This window comes from Eupeodes corollae, chromosome 1, assembly GCF_945859685.1.
Source record: "Eupeodes corollae chromosome 1, idEupCoro1.1, whole genome shotgun sequence".
Classification (NCBI taxonomy): Eukaryota; Metazoa; Arthropoda; class Insecta; order Diptera; family Syrphidae; genus Eupeodes; species Eupeodes corollae.
In genome coordinates this window covers 184,564,238-184,584,179 of record NC_079147.1, presented here as the reverse complement: position 1 = coordinate 184,584,179, position 19,942 = coordinate 184,564,238, and the positions used below count along the sequence as shown (strand labels likewise).

The 19,942-nt window shown below is 35.8% G+C and overlaps 2 protein-coding genes across 3 annotated transcripts; both read right to left on the bottom strand.

Annotated features, from left to right (window-relative positions):
- Positions 1-2,781: 2,781 nt before the first annotated feature.
- On the bottom strand, positions 2,782-6,769 carry LOC129939546 (ionotropic receptor 75a-like). Of its 2 annotated transcripts, XR_008780552.1 has the most exons (8): positions 6,601-6,769; positions 6,028-6,536; positions 4,879-5,416; positions 4,048-4,259; positions 3,706-3,992; positions 3,500-3,639; positions 3,191-3,354; positions 2,782-2,980 (listed from the first exon to the last, which is right to left on the bottom strand). XR_008780552.1 is itself a non-coding variant. In XM_056047588.1 (7 exons), the coding sequence occupies exons 1-7, from the start codon at positions 6,734-6,736 to the stop codon at positions 3,269-3,271; spliced, it is 1,908 nt and encodes a 635-aa protein (XP_055903563.1). In that variant the 5' UTR covers positions 6,737-6,769; the 3' UTR covers positions 2,782-3,268. The 2 variants fall into 2 exon arrangements, 1 of the variants encoding a protein (XP_055903563.1); XM_056047588.1 differs by having other exon boundaries at positions 2,782-3,354.
- Positions 6,770-11,301: 4,532 nt separating this feature from the next.
- LOC129947653 (uncharacterized) lies at positions 11,302-14,085 on the bottom strand. Its single transcript, XM_056058287.1, has 7 exons — positions 13,956-14,085; positions 13,385-13,896; positions 12,780-13,317; positions 12,126-12,337; positions 11,779-12,065; positions 11,575-11,714; positions 11,302-11,501 (listed from the first exon to the last, which is right to left on the bottom strand). Exons 1-7 carry the CDS (start codon positions 14,083-14,085, stop codon positions 11,383-11,385), a joined length of 1,938 nt encoding a protein of 645 aa, XP_055914262.1. The 3' UTR covers positions 11,302-11,382.
- Positions 14,086-19,942: the final 5,857 nt, after the last annotated feature.

The following is a 19,942-nucleotide window of genomic DNA, read 5'->3' as shown; positions in this document are numbered from 1 at the left end:
TTTCAAATTACTGCCTGGGAAGATCCCTTTGCAGTTTGTACTCAAGTCCCTCATGCCAAACCTTGTCAAAAGCTTGAGCAATATCTTAGAAAATAGCTGAACATACTTGTTTTTCTTCTAATGCTTTTTCTATTACATCTGATATTCTATGAACTTGGTCTATCGTGGAATGTTTATTTCTAAAGCCAAACTGATGTTTTGTGATTAACCTTCTTTCTTCTATGATTTTGCTAAGTCTCTTCAGAAGCAGTTTTTCAAAATCTTTTGCCATAATTGGTATAAGCGATATTGGTCTGTAAGCCGTCACTTCTGTAGGTGGTTTACCTTTCTTTGGTACGACAATTACTTCAGCAATTTTCCAATGGTGCGGGACATACCGTTGCTTAAGGCATGTATTTATTATATATTGGAGTTTTATGGAGGCTTTCAATGGCATTTCTTTTATAACCTGAGCAGTAATTAGATCGTAACCTGGTGATTTTTTATTTGGTAGTTGATGTAAACACATACTTGTTATTTTTTTAGTCTTACAATTGGTATTTCACTTTCATCTATCTTATCAACAAACTGTAAGTTATTTTTAGCCGCGTTTGATGAGTATGGCTTAAAAACAATCGCAAGATGTTCAGCGAAAAGGTTAGCTTTTTCTTTCGCGTTACCGATCCATTTCCCATCTTAAGATTTCAAGGGCGAGGTTTGTAACTGTGGTCTTTTCAGGCGCTTGGCTGCTTTCCATAGCGAAAAATCGGTTGAAGCATCAGTCGTTAAATTCCTTAGGAATGTACTGAGTGAATCATTTTTAAATTTGTAAATTTGTTTTTTTTTTTTTAAGATTGTTGCTTATACGGTTAAACGTTGTTTTATCATCTGGAAATCTAGTATTTTGCCATTTTCTTCGAGCTCTTCTTTTCTCTATTATCAACTCTCTTATCTTTAAAGGATATTTTATTTCATTTTGTCTTCTATTAGAAAATGTTGGAGTACTTTCTTCAGCGGCCTGTTGCACAGCAGCAATAAATTGTTCCACTTCATGGTCAATTTGCTCGATTGTATCCATGGGAGATCTTAAATTTATAAAACTTAAAAGACTTTCTCTAAAATCATTCCAGTTTGTTTTCTTATTTACAAGCTTTGGATTACTTTTTTCTAGTACTTTCGATGCACTTAGCGATATAATCACTGGAGTATGATTTGAAGACAGGTCATAATTACCTTCGACACTAATGTGATTTCGTTTGATTCCTTTAGCTACGAAAAAGTCAATAAGGTCTGGTATTTTGTTAGTATCGGAAAGCCAGTAAGTTGGCGACCTGGAGGAATAGAATTCGCAATTGTATTTACGGCTGCTGTATTTATAGCTGCTATCTTAAACTCTTTCTTTTTCATACCAATGCTAATAGTTGTTACTTGCATATTTTCACTAGTAAACTTGGCTACTTCATAATGTTTTAAGCTTTCTTTTATAAAAATCGCCGATCCACCTCTTGCCTTGTCAGCTGGATGTGGAGCGTGGTAACATGAATAGTTTTCTATTAAATTATCTAGACTTTGCCCATTGGAGAAATGAGTTTCGGACACCAGGCAAATATCGATATGTTCTAGATCTAAAAAGATTTTAATTCGGATGAATGTTGTATAAGACCGTTTGGTTTCCATGTAGCGATTTTAAGTGTTCTGTATATCATTGTTTTTTAAGAGCGACTTTTTCGCCTAACAGTTGATATTCAAATCCTGTTTATTAATTCTTTTAAGAATTAGTTGTATCATTTCTTTTATGGAAGTCTCTTCATTCTTCCGCACATATTTTACAATCTGAGAATAGGCTTTCTTTTCATCGCTTTTTCTTTGAACGGCCTTATTAGGCGGTTCCTTCTTAGTATTGTTTTTAGCAGTAAAATCGTTATTTACTGTGTTTCTGGGTTTGTCTCTAGCAGATGTATTTTTGCTTCAGAACTCTTGGAATTTTTTGGCAACTGGGCAGCGTCTATAGCTTGCCGGGTGATTACCCTTGCAGTTCACACATTTTGCTTTCTGATCTTTGCTCATAGGACAATTTTTAGTTGCATGTTTTCCTTCGCACTTTTAACAAGCAAACTCTCGGTTGCAGTATTTTTGGGTATGACCAAAAGCTTGGCAACGTTTGCACTACGGAACAACTTTAGATTTTAACAGCTATGCCCAAACATTCAAATTGATCAATAAATAAATAAATACATTTCTGAAAACAAGATAGTTTAAACAAAAATCAAACTTTCCTCGCAGGAATTCTCACACAAAAAAGTGTCAGAACTGCATCTTATTGGAAAATGAAATCACAATCGGTTTAACGTTGTGAAAGATCATTTTTGACAGTTATTTTGTGCCATGAAAGTTTTCTTTTTTAATTAGCGGTTCGGATGCGACATAAGACTGTAGGTCCCCTCAATTCCTGACATTACTCACAGGCAGGAATAATTGAGAGCTGTAAGTCTTGGTTGTACACGTGCTCAAGTAGCATCAAATTTATTTATTTTGAGTCGGCCTGCTTCGTGTCATACTTTTAATGTTTTGAAGCCTTTAAAGCTCCAAAGAATTATAGCTTTTATGTGTTATAAGTTATATTTTTTAACTGTTACAATGATCTAATTATTTATACTGTTATAATTTGGTCATAAAAACACAATTTGTCATGAAAGCAACATTTTTTTTATTCAAAGGCCTTGAAAGTGGTCAAGAGGACCAATTATAATTCACATTTATTAGCATTATAATAATTTGCTGTGAAAAAGTGCAATATACCTATGTATATTAATATTTAAAGTTTTATTAGAGTTGGTTTGCAAGAATATAATTGAAAAATACATTGGTTGCGTTCGAGGTCATCTTGGATACGTGCAATATGAAGTCATCACATCTTCCAAAAATCAATGTTGAAGTGGCAAATACTTACAATTTGTAACAATCCACAACTCAGATTGGGAGCTGAGTTGAACGTGTTGAACTGTTAGGTGAATAATTCGTTAAAAGTTATAAATAAATAATTTGTTTTTAATTTTAATAATAGTAGATTGATTCATCAACAATTTCTAACAGTTATCGTTCATTAACAACAATAATGACTCTTAGATAATTTTGTTTGACAAAACAACAATACTTAACAATTTTTTCAGCTTTTTTAAATCAGCTGTTTTTATACATGTAAAATACTAACGAAAAGATATCCTTATACCCTATCTTTTGGGTTTGAACGCAGCCATTAAAAATTAACATCTTCCACATTTCTGCTAATTTAAATTGAAGCACGCCCAGATTTAACTTCCATCCGAAAATGTAATATTTCAATCGCTACACAAATACCAGACATCAGCATGGCCCCTGTTGAGATAAAAGAGTTTAAATAATATTTATTACCTTAATAATCTTCACATTTGACAACTAAAAATGGGTTAGAACTATCCGTATTTTTAAGTGCACAAAATAACCCTGTTAACATTAATGTGTGCACCTACAATCTACATACCTCCTAATATTAGAAAAGCAGTTGACACACCAGAAAATGCAACTGGATAAACAGTATATGATGCTTGACACTCTGGTTTTTCTGGTTTGTGAATAGCTAAGAAACGTTTAACAATTCCAACTTCTCGTGCTTGACAAAGTCTGCAAAATTTAGAAAGTTATATCAATGCCACAGTTTTCCGGTCAACAAAATAAAAGCGAACATACATAATTCTAAACAATTCCGTATACAAACTATTTTTAACTATAAACATTCCTATAACTTCTGTTTCTAGAAGTCCCGAAACTACCCTTAAGTCACATATTTCATTTGCATCAAAAAGACGAGCAATTTCAGGATATGCATCGATTCGTTCACAATGAAATGCATAAGCACCTTTCTTTAAAAACGGTATAGCTTCCTGGACGTGTGTAAAAACTGGCAATTCGGATGGTACTCGTTTAGGTAGGACCTTTGTTTTGTACATTTGTTGGACAATTTTCCTTGTTGGATTCTGAGAAATAAAAACAATTATTTTAAACCAAAAGTGAAATTCTTTAAAGATCAACCTTAAAAAGAACTTTGTAATACCCAATGTCTTCAAAAGATAACTTCAAAGGGCTGTTTACGATTTCTTCAATAGTCTTTGGGCCACGTTCAGAGCTATTTAACAGTCCACCAACAACAGATGATGTATAGAAATTATACATCATCAAACTGAATATAAAAAGTGTTAGAACTATAGTCCGTGATGGTGAGTTCTTTGGAACTGGATCAAGACCTATGGATTTAAACAGCTCCAAAATTTAGTTTGTTTTGAACTAACATTCAACTCTTTTGAGGTGAATAATTTTGACGTCTTGTCATTCTGTCTCACCAACACTTAATGTTTAAATAGAGAAAAGGCCAGTTTATAATTATTTCTAAAATCACATAGATTTCCGTATTCTCAGATGTATGAACAACATTTTTCATACATATTTCTTACTTTTGCTGACGGAAATATGAGAACAGAATTCTTATGATTTGATTTCTCAAGAATTTTCTTTCGTAAAATTTTCAGAAGTCTCAGAAATATAAACTGATCAATTATCTTAAGTGAAAAAAGAGAGTTAGAGTGAGATGAAGTAGTGAAACGTCAAAATTATCCATATCAAAAGAGTAAAACGTAAACGTTCGTATTCAAAAACGTCAGATAAATGTCAAGTTCCTCTTCAAGTTATGTTTTTTTCTGATCGATTTGATAAACGTCACTTAATATTATGTTATCGAATGCAAATTATGTTATCCAATGCATCAAGAAGATGATGACTTTAACACTCATATGAATCTTGCAAGTTATACCAAATTTGACACAAAAATGAGGTTTAAAAAAAAAAAAATTAAGCCTTCAACTTCACCTTGTTGACAAAGTGCAGCAAAAGTCTTTAATAAAAATCCATCCTTATCTTCCTCTTCTTCTCGAATCTTTCGTCTCATGAACCAAGATACAAAATACCAAACAACAATCAATAGAATTGTCAACGCTAATGTAAGAACCCAAACTACCATTACAAAAGGTGCTAAAAAATCACCACTTGCACCGTTCGCATCGATATCCGATGTAAATCGATATAAAAACGCTGCATCGAATTTCCAACTCATATGAATATTATCGTAGTCTACGAAGCGATTTAAACGATTAAATGCAGCCGATGCTCCAATATCAGCTTCATTACGCTTAATAACGCCCAAAAAACCTAAACGAAATGGTCCTCCTCGAAGGCGGCCAGCCCAACTGCGCACATTGCGATATTTAATGGTGAAATTTAAGCGGTCCTTCATGAAATCTACGATGTCATAGTGATATTTAATGAATGTAGCAACACCATCTTCCTTTGTGGGACTTGTGACCAGTTTTCTCATTTGTTCGTCATTGGTTATGTTGTCCCGGTCGATCTAGAAAGGAAACAAAGTTTTACTTATCTCTGTCTAAGAATTTTAATAAAGTTAAATTGCAACGTGCAATACAAACTAACTGACGGAACACAATGGATACGTAGCTGCAACTCGAATAGCTGTCAAAATATTGAATACACACAAATTCAATGTTACGAACACAATGCAACTACAGTTGGTGCTACAGACGTGCAGCAAGTTTGAAATTTCGAAATGTATGGAAAAATATTTAATCTGTATGTGGTTTAAGTGTTTATTTTGATTTCGTGGTTGAATATTAATGGATGAAAAATAGTTACAGTTAAAATGAGTAACGTCAAAACATATAAATGAAAACGCCGTATACGTTTATTTAATAGCTTTTAAACAGTAAAGAAATACTGATTAAATCCAACATCAGTTTCATCCTTAAATTGTACAGATTACGTCAAAAACATATGAAGTTGCAATGGGTAAAATAAATCAATTTATTTTTGATCTAGATCTTTTAACACACAATTTTTTTTTGTTTTTGCATTCCATGGGGCAAAATAAATTGATTAATTTCTGTAACTTTTTTTTTGGCAGGTTTGGATATAAAAACCCGATAGATGGAAATGAATTATACAAACCACTAATACACCACGCAACTGCAATTCATTAAACTGACTTCTGTGTTGAATCCCTTGAAGATAAAAAATATCCTTGTAAATAATTAATTTATTATCAATCCAATCTCCATAATGAATAACTTCAATCGAAGCCTTAAGATGTCTTCCTTTGGAATGAACATCATATAAAGAAAAGTTTTCATCCAAACTATTAGTAGAATAATTCACAAACGTCATTTGAGCATTTGGTCCAATACTAATTGGATCTTCTTCAATTTCAAGTTCATTCAAACCATAGTTATATGGATCAAAAACCATCCATTGATATGTTTTATTAAATGATCTTGTTTCCGAATAAAAATGTAGAATATTCGTACATTCCGAACATGAACAATCCAAAATGACAGATGTTTTAGCATGATTGTGTCGAGTTAGGACATTCTCCAATGATGATAAACATTTGTTTTCTAAATTAATGAATAAAATAAGGACATTTTTATTTTGAAGGGATTTTCCCACTTTCAAGAAATCTAAAAAGGTACGAATACAATATCAATTATTTTCTAGATTTGAAGTTAGATTTTATATTTATACCTTCTCTGTTGCATCCAAAAATCACTACTTGCTGGCTTTTGACTATATCAATTGTAAAGTTTGTTATAAGGTTTTCATTAAGTCCTTTGGAAGTAGAGACAAATGTTAATGAAATCAAAAGCACGAAGAACTTCATGGTTTCCAGATTTCACATTTTAGAACAAGACTAGTGCTGATAAACAAAGACACCCTTAAATACACAACAGTTTTCAAGACTTGATTGACATGTTTATGAATTATTGAATGAATTATAATGGCTCTTTCATTGCTTTATAATTTGATATCATTTCATTGTGACAAGCAAAATGCAAACATTGAATGAATTATTTATCATTTTTTAACGTATCTAGCTTGAACAAAACACTGTTTAGGTCACTTTTGGATTTAATTTAATTTAAGGACAAATATTTCAAACTATGCGAAAAGAATGGAAATTGCAACATGAAAGTCAAACTAACTTTCGGATCACAATGGATACTTTGCTACAACTGAAGTAGGTGTCAAAACATTGAATAGACATATAACAGCAAAACATGAAATGCCAAAAATGTCCATGCTCCATTCTGGTAGCTTAAAAAATAGTACGTAAAGTTTTTGACAGTTTTTTTTGCTAAGCGAAAAGAATGGAAAATGAAGATTTACCTTCCCTTTTCCGATATATTCGAGTACTTCAAAGCTGATACTGAGATTTTTATAGTCTGTAAATTTTGCTTGATATACTATAATAAATTCAAACATTTGAACGGTTAGGTTAAGACAAGATAAGGAACTTTTTTTGAACGTACATTTTGACCAAGGAACTACTATTTTGTTCAGAACTTCCTGACACAGAACATTTAATGGAATTTTGCAGAAAATAAAATAAAATAAATCACAAAATAATAAAGCTCATCGTTCAGTTTAATATAAAAACATAATCAGCTGTCATTTTGACATAAGTAGACTTAATATATCGGTTAAGGACATTTTCTTGACTAACTTTAAAGTCAATTCTCCTGTAAGTTGCTTTATCTGGCAGCTGCATATCAGATACTAACCAATGTCTTTATGAAGCGTGTATTGTTCTCATAATGGTGTAGTTCTTACTTGTTAAATGTCAAAAGATGACATCTTCAAAAGTGAAAGCTGCTTACACCTCTTGTTGGGAAACCTTTTATTATAAGTATAGAGTTGGCAAACAAATTAAACGAATGATATTTTCGAGTGTAAACTAATTTTTCTGATGTTATTCAATGTTTAAATTAGGTGGCGCTGTGTTCAGTAGCAGATTAAGAATTGACAGAGTCTTAGAAACATGTGACAGGTGTTTTTGCTAAAAGTGTGGTTTTCAATCTAGCAAAAAACATTTTTGGAGTTGGACTTTTTGACAGTTTACTTTGTCATTTAATATTCATAATGAATAGACCTACTCCTGAACACCGTTCGCGTCGTGGGTTCGTTGAGTGGTCTCTAAGATGTTGCGATTGAACACATTTGGACTATTTCTTGTGTTGTTATTACTTACAGCACTTATTTACTCAGATAAGCCCGAGATGCTTTGGAAGAGAATATTTGGCTTGTTATTGCTTACAACATACGGAGAACATACAAAAGGAAACAAAAATTGGGCCTCTCAACTAGAATCTATCCGAACCAGCCGAGGCGGCTACTTGAGCGAAATTATTTCTAAAAAAATATTGTCAAAGCCTTTTCTTTATAGAAGAAATGAAATCTTGGCTATAACGAGCTTTATTTTTTTTTTATTAAAAACCACACTTTTACTTTCAAAAAGTCCAAGAACTTTCAAACTGTTAAAAAATACGTTATTAATATTTTGGTAAATAAGTAAAGACAAGTTTGACAATCGAATTATCGTGAATTACCCAAAACCCTACAAAGAGTGCTTTTAAAAAGAGTCAAACCTTTTTCAGATGCAGATGGTAAACAACACACTTTTGTATTTAACAGGTGTATTTTTAGACCTTTAAATTGACAAAATTATTTTTTTTGGCGGCCATTTTGTCAGCTATCAATTGATTTTTTTTGGTTTGGCATTTCAACATGAATAGACTGGATCCTTTTTTTTATAAGCAAATTTTGTTTCGCTACGAAGTTTGCTTTTGGTTTAATACTTACTTACTTAAGGTGGCGCTACAGTCGTGTGTAAACTAGGGCCTTGTCCAACAAACTTCTCCATCTAATTCGGTCCCTAGCTAGGTGTCTCCAATTTCGCGCTCCAAGTTGGGTGAGGTCACTTTCCACCTGTGCACTCCACCTGATCCGCGTTCTTCCTCTACTGAGCTATCCTGTAGGATGGATTTGAAGACTTTTCGGGCCGGAGCATTGGTGTTCATATGCTCTCCGTGAACCAGCCATTTCAGTCGTTGGATCTGCCATAATGTTGACTTTTCTGGTCAAACAACACTAATAAGGACCTATCTGGTTTAAGACGTTTACATATTAGGGCAGAGAGAATTTTGTAAGCGATGTAAAGTAGACTGATTTGTCTATAGTTGGTGCAGTTTAAAAAGTCTCCTTTTTTCAGTAACGGGCAAACAATACTGAGGTTCCATTCATCGGGCAAGCTTTCTTCCGAGCAGAGCTTAAAAATAATTTGGTGCATGCTCCTAACCAAATTGTCTCCAGCTGCTTTGAAGAGCTCGGCTTGCAAGCCATCTGCTTCTGTGGCTTTTTTAGACTGCTTTGATATGGTAATCTTTACTTCGTCTAAGTCGGGAAGACAAGATTGTTGGCTTTCGTTGTCTATATTCACTGGGTCATCCTGCCTGACTGTGGATTTCGGTTCGTTATTCCCGAAATTCAGTTCAAGGTTTGTGTACGTGTGAATTTCGTTTCACTTGCTCACAAAACTTGATTTCTGCTTTTGAACCTCTTAATATCTTCGACCACACGCTTCCAATACTCTTTTTTTTTTTCCTTCTCCGAAGTCGCTGTATCCCTCCCCTCTTCTACTTATAGAGCTCGTGAGCAGCTCTCGTCCTCCTATGTCTGTTGTTTGGATGCATTTGTCTGCCGAGATTCTTCAAACCAGGGGGTTTCTTGCTACTGGTTGCTTGAGACCGAGCACTTCAGATTTGGCTTCTCTAATTGCATTTTGGCAACGTTGCCACTGGTTCTCGATAAACTGTGTTTGCGGAAAAAAACTTCAAGAGAGAATACTTGTAACTCGTCGGAGAAGTATATAGCGATCTCTTGCGATTCTACGTTGTTTCTTCTCCCAGCATTGCCCTGTTTTGCCTTGGGTCTGGAAAAACGAAGTGCTACCTTGGCTACAACGAGGTAGTGGTCCGAGTCGAACATCCATGATGCTGGAACCGTGTCTGGCGTCGATCGCAATATGGTCAATCTGGTTGACGGTAGATTGATCTGGAGAAGTCCAAGTTCTTTTGTGGATGTTAAGGTGTGGAAAACGCGTACTGGCTACCATGTCGGAAGTGTTGTCTTACAGGCTGTTTTTCGATTCCGATTATTCCACCAAAGATGTCTTCCTTTTCAAGCTTGGCATTAAAATCGCCCAGGATAATTTAATATCGTAGCTAGGACACTGGTCATATGGTTTATCTAAGAGCTCAAAGAACATATCTTTGGTGTTGTCATCTTTCTCTTCTGTGGTAGCGTGCGTGCATATCAGGCTAATGTTGCCGAATTTAGCCTTGATGCATATGTTCATGAGGCGCTCATTGATGCAATTATAGCTCTAGACTTCTTGCCTAAGTCTGGCTCCAATGACAAAGCCGAATCCTGGATGGCGGTGATATTTGCTTTGTAGCAGTCTAGGGCCTCCGCTAATCCTACGGCCGCACGTGGTCTGTTACAGGACCTAACATTCCACGTGCACATCCGAAGTTCGTTGTCCTTAATTCGTTTGCGTATGTTATAGGTTGCGTAGTTAGGTTGGTGCTTCGCAACTGTGATGTTTTTACGTGGCCAGGAAGTCACCTGGAGGGCCAGATCCTTAGTATCACTCCTAGGACGGGTAGCCGGATAAAACCGCTCCTTATAACCCTGGGCTCCAAATAAGTCGTAGAAGCCCTTACTGAAACTGTAGACGCCACCGTTGGTTCCATCTCGGGAATTCCTCCGCTGCCGTCTGCATAAGGAGAGGTGCCTTAGTGGAAACAACTCCCTCCCCCCTCTCTCGTTTGCTGCCCCCAACAACTTTCCACTGGGGTTGGATCCCAATCTCCACTTGAGGTACTAGGCACCCGATGTTCACCACGGGGAGGTGAGAGTAGAAGTTGATAGACAGAGGTGGGTTTTGAGAAAAACCTGTGGACGTTTGTGTCCTCTTGAATGCACATGTCTATCACTTGAATATTTTTGGTTTAATGGTTCCGTCAATTATTGTCAAGTGTGTATTGAGACACCTTTGCAGCCACCTAAACTTATTGTTTTCCCACGTTATTTGACTTAGAAGATCGAACGCTTTAAAACAGCTTATCTATGTTCGCCGATAAGCCAGTAACGTATGACCATTAAGTGGACAACATTCACCGTGTAATTGCCGATATCGGGCCACAAATGTTAGAACAGATCATCGAAAATTGGATTTCCGGATTAGACTACGTCCGAGCAAGCCGTGGCCATCATAGGCCAAAAATCGTGTTTAAATTTTAATGCTACAAAATGTTCCTTAAAAAGTCAATTTTAAAAAATCATCAGTTCCAAGTGAACACCTCTGAAAAAAACCCTGTTTCTTTATTTTGTTAGTTTAAGCATTGAGGTGCATTTTATTTTTCATACTTGTTGAATTACACAGTTTTGAGTATTTTTAGGCATCCTTCAAAAGGAGTTTCTACAAAAATTTTCAAGGTACTTCTGGGCTTGCATTTTAATTCTCTCATTAAATCTATAGTAAAGAAATTCTCCAATCAAAACAATCAAAGCAAATAGCATTCCCACTGCAAAAAAATAAAAAGCGTCCCACTAAAACTCGTAACATCAAGGACTTCAAAAACTTATATAAGTATGTACCTCCCAAAAGCATAAAAGCGCTCAACACCCCTGAAACAGCAACTGGATAAACGGTATACGATGACTGACATTCTGGTCTCCTTGGCTGATGAATGGTCAAAGTTCTCATTATGATTCCCGTCTCTCGAGCACGACACATCCTAAAAAAAAATAACCAAAAACTCGTCAAACCCTGATTCGATTAAAACCTATCTGTAAACATACATCACACGAAACAATTCTGTGTACATACTATTTTTGGTAACAATAAAATTCATCAAACCCTTATCCAAAAGCCCCGAAACAATTCTCAAATCACATATTTCGTTTGCATCAAAATGACGAGCTATCTCTGGGTAGGCATCGACTCGTTCGCAATGAAATGCATAGCCACCCTTCTTCAAGAATGGTATGGCTTCCTTGATGTGTGAGAAAACTTCCAATTCGTCTGATCCACGTTCGGGTAATACTTTGGTTTTATACATACGCATGACAAGTGCATTTGTAGGATTCTAGAATTATGGCAAATTTTTGTAAAGAGTTTGATTAATTCGAATGAACAAAAACAAAACCTTAAATAGGACTTTGTAGTATCCAATATCCTCGAAAGATAACTTCAGTGGACTGTTAACAATTTCTGCTACAGTTTTTGGTCCCTGTTCGGAGCTATTTAAAAGTCCTCCAACAACCGAGGAAGTATAAAAATTATACATGACCAGACTAAAAAGCAATAAAGTAAAGACGATGGTTCGAGATGGAATACCGCTGGGAATAGGATCCAAGCCTGAGAAATAAAATTAAAGACAAAGAGACTCAAAGTTTGCAGATGACTAAGGCAACCCGCACACGAGAATGTTATAGATTTTCCAAACACCTCTTTTACAGCTTTTTACAACTACATTTATAAGGTTTGGAAATCAAAGATCATGACGAAACTCTTCTTGCTTAGGTGGCCTTGTGTAATAATTTTGGTACGTGATTTGAAGTAATGTTCTCCTATCCTTTTGAATCAAAATCTAAGGATAATGCCAGCTGCCAATTTACTGACAAATGTTTGTGTCGCATCACATATAAAAAAATATATGATGTTAAAATCAAGTCCGCTTAGCGATATAACACTTTTTGCTGCCTATAAGTCTCAAACTATCGTAATAGACCATTATCAATTACGCCCACCCTTCGTGTGCAGGAGTCCTAAGAATTACTCATTAATTCTTGTTCTTTACCTTGTTGACAAACAGCAGCAAAAGCCTTCAACAGGAAACCATCTCTATCGCGTTCACCTTCATTAAATGTCTTACTCACCAACCAAGCAACAATATACCACAAAACCATAACCAACAAAACTGTCGCCGCTGACATTAACCAAACCTGCATCGCAAATGGTGCCAAAAAATTACCACTCATCCCATCGGCGTCTATATCCGATGTAAATCGATACATAAAAGCCGAATCAAATTTCCAACTCTGATGAATTGTATCAAATTCAGCCAGACGATTGATTCGATTAAACGCACCTGATGCTCCTACATCGGCTTCATTACGCATAACGACGCCGAGAAAACCTAATCGAAATATCCCCCCACGCAAACGGCCAGCCCAACCACGTAAATTACGAAAACTCAATGTGAAATTGAAGCGTTCTTGTAGAATAGTCGACAGGACATAATGGTATTTGGTGAAAGCTGCTACACCATCCTCTTTGCCAGAACTTGATAGAATCGATATGATTTGACTATCGTTGACTATGTTATCCTGATCGATCTTAAAAAACAAAAATAGTATTTAAGTTTCATATTGACAGTTCACAGATAACTTAGACTAGACGGACCACGGTGGCACCTCGAAGCTTCAACTGTTTGAATTGATCCCTATGTCGGATGCCTTGAAGTTTTAAAACATCTTGGTAGGCCATTAACTTTCCATCTCTCCAATCAGCATAGTGCACAACCTCTAAGGGAGCATTCAAATGTCTCCCTTTTGAATGAACATCGTAGAAGGAATAAGTCTCGATGTCGATCTCGATTGATTGACTCAATTGAGTCCTATTTACGTAAGTTATTTGGGCATTTGGTCCAATGTTATTCAAATCGCCAATAAGTTCTTCAAGCCCTGTGTTTATTAAATCCCAAATCATCCACTGGTAGGTTTTATTGAAGTACTTTCCTTCGGAGGAAATTTGAAGAACTTCTTTACACTCCGGACACGAACAATCTACAATCACCGAAGTTTTTGCATGATTGCGTACTGTTAAAACATTTTCCAAAGAGTAATTCTTTTTTAAACTGAGAAGCATCATTCCTTGATTCCATTTCATGAGTGCTCTTCCGGCGTTAAGTAGACCTTCACATATCAATCATGAAAAGATAGGGAAGTAAAAAGCTTTTATTTATATTTTGTACCTGTATCGTTGCATCCAAAAACAACAGCTTGTTGAGTATTGACTAAATTTATGGTAAAGTTGGTAATAAGATTTCCATTAAGGGCTGCAACCACTGAGATATAACAAATTATGCCTAAAGTAAGCTCCATTTCGAGTGTTTCTTAGAGTTGAAATGTCATGCATTTATATGCTTTACGGAAATGGTATTTGTTTTCAATTACGCCAATTTATGATTGACAAGGCTTTTAAATTTTAATATTCAATGAGCAATTGCGCCAATGATACGTCAGGATGTCAATGGGTTTTTTTTCGAATCAATTTGCAATAAAATGATTTTCCAAAAGTGAATAATAGGCACTATTAAATTACTAAGAATAAATATAGCACTATTATACACATCCCCATTCCCCTTTGACAAAACATTTGTGATGTGATTTGAAGCTTAGGTAGAAATTTTTATTTTTGACCATTCAAATGTATATAAAAATAAACGTAATACAGTAAATACTTTTCACAAGGATATCCGTTCCATAAAAATCTTAACTAAATCAAAATAATCTACATTCGTGGAGTACGTCTAAGGAATATTGTTTCGCTGATATTACTTATAAAAAAATTAAAAATAAATTGGTCCGTTTAGAATTAGAGCCTAGTGACTTACAACTCTTAACCATTTCTGTGTTCGAGTGCGGTTGTCAGGGATGGAGACGACCTATAGTTTTAAGCCGAATCCTAATGGCAAATTTAAGAAAGCACTTTTCATGACAAGAATTACTCCTATAAAATAAGTCAATTTCTCGCTAGAGGCAGTACATGCGAAAATTAATTCCTTAAATTAAGGTGGCACAGGCAGGGATTGAACCCAAGACCCCTTGGTTGACAGTCCAACACATTTTTTTTTGTAAATTCATTTTTATTAACTCAATCTTAAACCTATCTTAAGCCGGACTACTATTAAGATCCGATTGAAGCTGTCAAAACTGGTTCTTCTGGTTCACCCTATCAGTTCGGTCCCGTTCGGACCCAGCCCTACTGAACCGAGGAGCTCTGCTCCGCCTTGTGCCAAGACGTCCCGATTGTACAGGAGTCGTGTATCCACGGTTCGTCGTCTGACGTAATAGAATAGCGGAACTGCCAATCTATCCTGTATCAGACCGCATTTGTCTAAAAAGAGGAATGCCTCTGGTGGAATGAAGCCGCTCAAGCGTGCACTCTCAAAATTCTCGTCGTTCGGATAGAACGCCCCGAAAATTAAATTGTTTGTAGAAGACACAGCGCTTAAAATGTGAGCTCGAACGAGTTTTATCACTAAATTGTCAATTCTGTTAATTCGAGCCCCGTTGTATAGAACCTCGTTTTAATAGTAATGCACATAAAAAGATTCGACTGTTCGATATAAGCCGGTACAGCGTCGTAAACACTGCCGCACGAACACCCGAAACTTCTCCATCTGAGAAATGGCAACGTTGAACCACACAGGACAAGCATAAACGATCATAGGCCGTTTGAGAGTCATGTAGCAAATTACCTTCACTCTGCGTACGCAATTGCCTTTGTAAGACTACCTATCAGATCGCTGGTGTAAATGCTGAAGAGAATCGGCGAATTCAATGCTCCCTGTTGAAAACCACTTTTAATTAAGAATGTTGTGGTAGAAGTTACATTGCTACTTTTGACGACAAACTTTCTACCGTTAAGTATATCATAAAGTATATCCACCAATGGTTTTCTTATGCCAAGCCTGCTCAATTTAAGGTAAAGATCCTCTAACCATACTGTGTCCAAGGCCTTTTCCAAATCAACGAGAACAGCACCTGTGCATTGTTGTTTTGATTTATTCCATTGGATATCAGAAACGAGCTTATACGCAGCATGAATTGTGTCACGACCCGCCTTGAACCCGAACTGTTTATCCGAAATTATTTTGTTGTCCGCAGCCCACTTAGTCAAAACCCTATTGATGATCTTTTCGAAAGCTTTGCTGACTTGAAACTTGAAGACTTATCAACCCAAGATTTGACGGGTTGGAGTTGTCCTTTCCCTTTTTCGGGAGAGGATGAACCACATCGGTCTTCCAATGCATATGCATTATTCAGTGCATTATTGAAGAGTTTGGTGTAAATGTCAATTGTCTCCATCGGTAAATGGCTTAGTACAACTTTGGATATACCATTGACACCTGCTGACTTTTTGTTTTTCATTGAATTGAAGATGAGCTGAAGCTTAACCTTCGTCACCAACAAGGAACTTGGTAACGTTTGCTCGGCGATTGTGGCCCATTATATCTTCAGATATATCTTCTCTTAAATCATTGACCATTTTCCACATTGCATTTAAATATAAACAGGTTTTTTCTCCGTAGTTCTCCTTCAATAGTTTTTCATTCTACATCTCTTTTGTCATACCGAAATATATACTTTCCCCAGTTGTAAGATATAAACTAAATATCATATCTCTGTGCAAGCTGTGTGTATTCACTTTAATTCATGTAAAATTGTAATGCTTTATTCTACGCAAATAAATATCTATCTATCTATCTAAAATATAAACATATAAAGGGTATTAATGACACGAGTGAGGGAGGAGAGGTGTTTCCACTAAGGTACCTCGAGATGGAATCAACGGTCGCGTCTACAGTTCAAGTAAGGTTGAACTACTTAGTGAACACCTTATAGGGCTTCTACGGTTATTCGGAGCCCAGGTCTATAAGGAGCGGTTGATCCGGCTCCCCGTCCTTGCAGTTGTACTAAGGATCTGGACCTCCAGGTTGGGTGTTGTGCCGTCGGCGTCGGGGTGACTTCCTGACCACGTAAAAAAAACATTAGTTGCGAGGCACCAAAAAGCCTCGGATACGGACGGATTTACTGTGGACAACCCAAAGTAAACGAAATAAGGACAACGAAGCTCGGATCTGTACGAGAATGTTAGGTCCCTTAACAGACCATGTGCAGCCGAACAATTAGAGGAAGCCCTAAACTGCTGCAAGGCAGATATTACCGCCATCCAAGAAGTTCCATGGGATGGACCGGGCAAACGCAAACTAAAAGACTGCGATGTATACTTCGGCGACTGGTACCGAGAACGAAGACAGCGTCTCTTTGGGTGTGGATTTGTTGTTGGAACTAGACTCAGGAAAGAAGTCTTGAGTTAAAAAAGTGTGAGCGAGCACATCATGATAATCCGCATCAAAGCTAAATTCGCCAACATAAGTCTAATATGCTTGCGTGTTCCAACAGAGGAGAAAGATGAAGACACCAAAGGCATATTCTTCGAGCTCTTGGATAAGACACATGAGCAGTGGCCTGGCTATGACAATAAAATTGTCTTAGGAGATTTTATAGCTAAGCTGCGAAGAGAATGAAACCTTAAAACCTATCCGTTTGTGCAGAATGACGATGGAGAATGCACGTTGCCTTTTAATGCGGAAAAGATCGGACCGATCAATGTCAAAAAAGGTTTTAGACAATCCGATGCACTGTCTTGCGACTTCTTCAATATCGTTCTGGAAAGACTAAACTAAAAAAAAACTAAACCCTCAACACTAGAGACACAATTTTCCATACGCAGATGATATTGACATAATTGGAAGATCAAAGCGTGATTTCTTAAGCGAAAAAGATGGGCTTAGTGGTCAATGAGGACAAGACCAAGTATATGCTGTCATCAAAAAAGACCATTAAACAACGACGTCTTGGAGAAAATGTCATCATGGACTGCTATAGCTTTGAGATAGTTGAGGAATTTCTCTACCCAGGTACCGCTATAAATTTCGACAACGACACCAGCGCTGAAATCAAACGAAGAATAACTCTTCTTTGAACTTAGAAGGCAATTGGATTGTAAAGTCCCCTCTTGAGCATGTAAAATCACAATAGATAAGACAGTCATCATCCCGGTTCTCATTTATGGCGCTTAGGCCTGAACCATGTCAAAGAAAGATGAGAGCGTCTTAGGATGCTTCAAGAGAAAAATTCTTCGGGTGATTTTTGGTCCCTTATGCATAGATGGATAATATTAATATTTTTTTTTTTGTTTAATATTAATATTTATTATTTATTTAATATCAATTAAAGTTTACAATCTCAAATGACAAATGAAGTTTTTAAAATATTAGTTGAGTCATTATAAAATTAGAGCTACATACAAAAAAAAATTACAATTATTTAATTACATTATTCAATTTGTTAAAAAGTACAAGTTTAACATATTTTTGAATGAGTTTCGACTCAAATTAAAATTAAAATCTATATTAAGTGATACATTATTAATCTCCCCAACACTGCGAGTTATGGGTTCATTAAACGCATAATTCACTCTATGAACGTTTTCCCGGAATAATGTTCGAATTCTTAGTTCTCTAGAAGGAGCGTAAAGATCAATAAGCGATAATAAATAAGGACAATCAATATGATATGATAAGATATCTCTGACAAAATTTATGGCAAACATCTTACGGCGGTTTTCTAATGTCTGCATACCAATAAGCTGACATCTAACGATATACGAAGGCATTTCAATGTTCCAGCCTAGTTTGTGTACTACAAATCTTGTAAATTTTTGTTGGACATTTTCTATTCTTGTAATATGAACATTGTAATGAGGATTCCACACTACGCAGCAATATTCAAGGATTGATCTAACATAAGCCACATAAAGGGCTTTAAGTGTGTAGGGGTCCTTAAGACCAAATGAATTACGAAAAATAAAACCCAACATAGAGTTGGCTTTGTTCACCATGAATTCTGTATGTTGTACAATGTTTAGCTTGTAATCAAAAATGACTCCAAGGTCTTTTTTAATAGAAACTCTATCAAGGACATGACTTTGCATATTGTAGTCGTAAACGATAGGTAACAAACGACGTGTAAACGAAAAACATTGACATTTGGATATGTTTAGAGCTAATTGGTTTATATTGCACCATTTGATAAGATTGTTTACATCATTTTGGAGAAGTGTACAGTCTGTTAAGTTTTTTAGACGTCTAAAAAATTTTAAATCATCCGCAAACATAAGACGCATTGAGTTTGTAAGGACATCAGGTAGGTCATTAATAAAAATAAGGAACAGCATTGGACCTAAATGACTCCCTTGCGGAACGCCAGAAGTTACAGAAAAGGGATGAGAGGTAACCGAATCAATTGAAACGAGTTGACTGCGCCCTGTAAGATAAGCTGTCAGCCATTTTAGCATGTTGGAATGAAAACCTATGTTCTCTAATTTTTTTAATAAAATTTTATGATGCACCCTATCAAACGCTTTTGCAAAATCGGTGTAGATAACGTCCACTTGGTAACCCTTTTCTAATGAATTGAGAATACAATTCGTGAACATGGTTAGGTTAGTGGAAGTTGATCTACCGGGTACAAAACCGTGTTGGTACGGGGATATGATTTCTTTTAATAAAAAATTCAATTTATCGCAAACAATTTTTTCAAATACTTTTGGTATCGAGGACAATTTACTAATAGGTCGGTAGTTTGTTATTTCCTGTTTTGGACCACATTTGTGGATAGGAGTAACAAAGGACGGTTTTCCATTCTGGCAAAAATACACCATATGTTAACGAACTATTAAACACAAAACACAAGACTCTAGACAGAACGAGGGAACATTTTTTTAAAACAATAGGTGGAATTTCATCCGGACCAGAATTTTTATCTTCAGTTAGACCAGATAGAGCCAATTCAACTTCTGATAAGGTAACACTTAAATTTCCTATGTTTAGACTATTTAGAGACTGACAAAAAGAGGCGTTAGTGACAATATTAGAATCAATATAATTTGACTTAAAAAACTTAGCAAAGGCATCGTAAATAGATGGTAGACTTGTTAAAGTCGAACCTAAATATTGCATACTTTTAGGGAATACATTCGATTTTTTAAAACTTTTAATGAAACTCCAAAAACATTTACTATTAACTCTTAACTTGGATTCCAAAGAGTAAATATAGTTTTTATATAAAAATTTATTTAGAACATTGAAATTCATTTCACACTCATTAT